This window comes from Lactuca serriola, chromosome 5, assembly GCF_051521515.1.
Source record: "Lactuca serriola cultivar US96UC23 chromosome 5, Lser_US96UC23_V15, whole genome shotgun sequence".
In the NCBI taxonomy this organism is placed as follows: domain Eukaryota; kingdom Viridiplantae; phylum Streptophyta; class Magnoliopsida; order Asterales; family Asteraceae; genus Lactuca; species Lactuca serriola.
Window position 1 is genome coordinate 312134205 of NC_136412.1, and position 3797 is coordinate 312138001.

The 3797-nt window shown below is 33.0% G+C and overlaps 1 protein-coding gene across 2 annotated transcripts; it reads left to right on the forward strand.

The window, feature by feature from the left end:
- Window positions 1-351: 351 nt before the first annotated feature.
- On the forward strand, window positions 352-3000 carry NDP1 (Tetratricopeptide repeat (TPR)-like superfamily protein). Of its 2 annotated transcripts, none has more exons than XM_079003222.1 (12): window positions 352-554; window positions 649-760; window positions 882-955; window positions 1053-1099; window positions 1204-1351; window positions 1425-1466; window positions 1540-1744; window positions 1931-1992; window positions 2085-2185; window positions 2305-2359; window positions 2449-2499; window positions 2674-3000. In XM_079003222.1, exons 1-12 carry the CDS (start codon window positions 389-391, stop codon window positions 2838-2840), a joined length of 1230 nt encoding a protein of 409 aa, XP_078859348.1. In that variant the 5' UTR covers window positions 352-388; the 3' UTR covers window positions 2841-3000. The 2 variants fall into 2 exon arrangements, with proteins under 2 accessions (XP_078859348.1, XP_078859349.1); XM_079003223.1 differs by having other exon boundaries at window positions 2452-2499.
- The last annotated feature ends 797 nt before the right edge of the window (window positions 3001-3797 follow it).

Genomic DNA, 3797 nt, shown 5'->3' on the forward strand with positions numbered 1-3797 from the left:
TTTTTTTGTTTTTTTAGTTTTTTATAATTTTTTAAATACTAAACTAAATAAAAAATAAAAAAAAAATAATAAGGGTAAAATAGACATTTCAACATTTTCAGAAAAGAAAACATTGATTTTGGACCATCTAAGTGGAAACTTTTTGAACCATATCCAAAGTTTTTTGAATACCACTGGACCAATTTTGCAGTTTTGTCAAAAACATTTATACGAATTTTCTTTTTTAATGTATTTTTATAAATAAAAAGTAAAAAAACTAGAAAAAAAATACAATTAAATAATTAAAAAACATGAAAAAAAAAATACAATTAAATAATTAAAGTTTTAAACCCTCGTCCTGGCTTACTACAGTCTTCAGGTTTTGCAATCGGACTGACAACACTACGCCATGTTTAACCTCGCAACCAAGCTGTCCAGACTAGCCAGGGGCCGTTACCACTCACCCACGGTTGTCAGATTATTCTCCACGAAACTCCATCACCACTTTAAGCCAAACCCAGTTGCTCTTCAAATCATCGATTATGCCTTTTCCCTTTCTAGATCCCAGAAATCAGGTCAGTTTCCCCTTTGTTGTGCGTTTTCGACAATCCCGTTAATACCCATTTCTATCTGTTTACTCTCCACATTTTTACGTATGAGTATGTGTAGATGAATCATATGGGCAAGGTTTGTTGGTGCTAGAACAGTGCGAATCCAATCAGCATGATGGTAATTCCAAGGGATTGGTTCTTCTTGCGATGTCGACCCTTTTGTCTGAGAGGTAATTTTTTCCTTTCTTAATCCATACTCCTTTTCACAGTGGGAGTATTACTTCAATTATCTGAGTAGAAGCGTTTAAATTTAAGCCATCCATTTAATCTGTCACTTCTTTCTATTCACAGAGGCAATTTTCTTGAAGCTATTGAGAAATTGAATACGATTAAGGACCTAAAAGTTTCTTCTTTCCCTCTTAGAGGTAATGCAAAGCAACACCAAATGCATTTCATGTATCTGAGTTTGATCAAGTGTTAAAAATTTACCAAGTTCATTGTTATTTCTATGATTTGGTTTAGTGGCTACTATGGAAGCTCTTGCAGGACTCCATTTGGAATTAGGAGAAGTAAGCACTGTCTGTTTGTGCTTCAATCTTTTATCCAACTTCAAATACATAAACTCTTTATGTTCTTTGGGTACATAAACATCTGGCTATGGTTCCCTATATAGGATGATACTTCTTCAGTGATAGCGGATGTTTGCTTGAATGATTTAGATGCTAACAAACCAGAACTTGATGATGGATTTGGATCATTAAATGCTCGTGCTAGAGCATTAAAAGGGCTTACAGAGCTTGTTCAGGGAAACACAGATTCATGTATGTCCTTGATTTCTGATAGTTGCTTCTTCTTGTTTATATGATAACTTAATCGGACATTTTCTTTATGAAGCCCAATCTTGTTTTACTGGAGCTGAAGATAACTTGGGAATTGGTAAAACTCTTGCAACTCATGTCTCATTTCATATCAAGAAACATTGTTATAACAAAATGTTAATTCTGCATAGGGAATGATGCTTTGTCATATGCTGAATTCTTGCATACAACACGGGATTTTGAAACTGCAAAAAAATTGTATGAGAATGTAATCAAAGGGATACCAGAAAATAAAGATTATAGTGATCCATATAACTTGGCTGCTGGAAACATGGTATGGGAGGATATTCTTTTGGCAGCAACTTGTGGTTTAGGACAACTTGAGTCACACATGGGGTAATACATCATACATCATACATCATACATGTATTTCAGAGTTCTTTCTTTCTCTTTTCCTCCATAAGAGCCTGTTTCTTTTTGTCCACTTGAAGTCAAAAAGAAACAATACCTTACCATAAAATGCTTCTTACTCTAAAATCAAAATATATGGTTACATTATATGAGGTGTGTTTTGTGATTCAGGAACTTTGGTGATGCTGAAGAGATACTAACAAGGGCACTGACAATGACTGAAGAACGTTTTGGTTAGTATACAGCTGTTCATAATCTATATGTGATTTATGGTCAACTACTTGTGTGTATTTTGACTTTTAATGCATAATTGCATATGTTGTAGGTTCTCATCATCCAAAGATTGGAATAATATTAACATGCATAGCTCTCATGTTTAGGCACAAAGCAACAATGGAGCATTCTAGTTCCCTTATGGTCCAAGAGGTTAGAAAGACTCACTAAAACACACTTCATTAAACATTTTATAGACATAGAAGGTTAACATGGTAATTTTCTGTTTATGGCATTTCGTTTTAATTTCTTATGTTGTTTGGATATTATAGGGGCTTTATAGAAGAGCATTAGAATTGCTTAAAGCTCCTCAATTGGAAACTGAAGGTAGCGTTAAGAAAGAAAGTATTGTGCTTATTGCCCCTTAATTGGAAACCAATTTGATTACTTATATTATATAATATCTTTTGTTGTAGCAGTTGAACAATCAAAAGTGTATAGGAAGGATATAATCGCGCTTGCAAGAGGTACAATTAGCTTCTATTTTTAACTGTATCTATAAGTAAGTTGTTATAACAATATAACTATTTGTGTAAAAGAAATGGTCCAAATTGTCACGTAATTTTTGTTCCATTGACATCAGTACAACCTGTTCTGTTCTGCCATGTACTGTGTAACTAACGTGATTATTGTTTGTGAAGGTGGGTATGCTGAGACCCTGTGTGTTCAACAAAACCGTAAGGCTGTGGGGGAGAAGATGAAGAGATGGGCCGAGGGTGCGTGGAATAACCGTAGACTCTCGTTATCAGAGGCATTGGATTTATCCAAAATCTCCATTATAGATGCTCGGATTAGCAGGGCTTTGTAGAGTCTTCAATCCATCAAAGTTTTGATAAAAGTTGATCAAGTAACAGAGTAACAGTGTGACTGTAAAACCTTGTATAACATGTTTGATCTTTGCAAATATAAATAAATATAATCTCGGAACTTCAGTTAAAACTTTGGTAAAGTAATGTTATTACGTTCTATGATTGATATGATTGATTTTAGAGATAAGCTATTTTTACATGATAAATCTTGAAAGTCGAATATTAATTTAATTTCCAACAAAAACGTAGATGCAATATTTAGGTCACAGCGATACATCCTCAAAATATATCTATGTTTATATTTACGTATATTTTCTCCAAAAATATGGATATCATGAAACGAAAACATAGGCCATCACTTGTGTCACATAACTAGGTTAATTGTTAGTATCCTTTTTGGGCCAAGCCCGAAAGAAAAAATGTGCGAAGGAGCCCACTGTCACAACACTAGGTTAATTGTTAGTATCTATAAAATTATGTTCGGGCAATACAATGAAAGTTAGCCATAATTGTAAAAAAGAAGAAGAAGAAAAAAAAAGTGTTTGGACCAATATTGGTAAAGATATTGAAAATACGGAAAAACTGAAAAAAATGAAAAACTTAATAAAAAATTATTGAAAGTATTGTTCACCCATCTTGTAAATTATACATGTATTATAATTTTATAACAGAATGGCTCCTTGAGTTTTGCCAGAAAAATAAATGGTTTAATTTTTAAAGTTAATAAAAAATAGAGTAAATTACAGAAATGGTTTAGGTGGTTCTCAAAACTTAGTATTTCCTGTCCAAAAATATTTCCTAAAGATTTAATCCCCAACTGTGGATGATTTTCTTGTGAAAAAGGTCTATGGATCTTGTTTTTTAATCTTTCTACTCACCAACATACATTTGACTTTAACATGCATTTCAAGAGATGTTGACGTGTTGTAGTAGGAAGATCGAAAAACATGAAGAAA

Coding starts and splice junctions, on each gene's coding strand:
- NDP1 (XM_079003222.1), top strand. CDS start 389: ATGTTTAACCTCGCAACCAAGCTGTCCAGACTAGCCAGGGGCCGTTAC. Junction 1,100..1,203: donor TCCATTTGGAATTAGGAGAA/GTAAGCACTGTC, acceptor TTCCCTATATAG/GATGATACTTCTTCAGTGAT. Junction 1,745..1,930: donor CAACTTGAGTCACACATGGG/GTAATACATCAT, acceptor TTTGTGATTCAG/GAACTTTGGTGATGCTGAAG.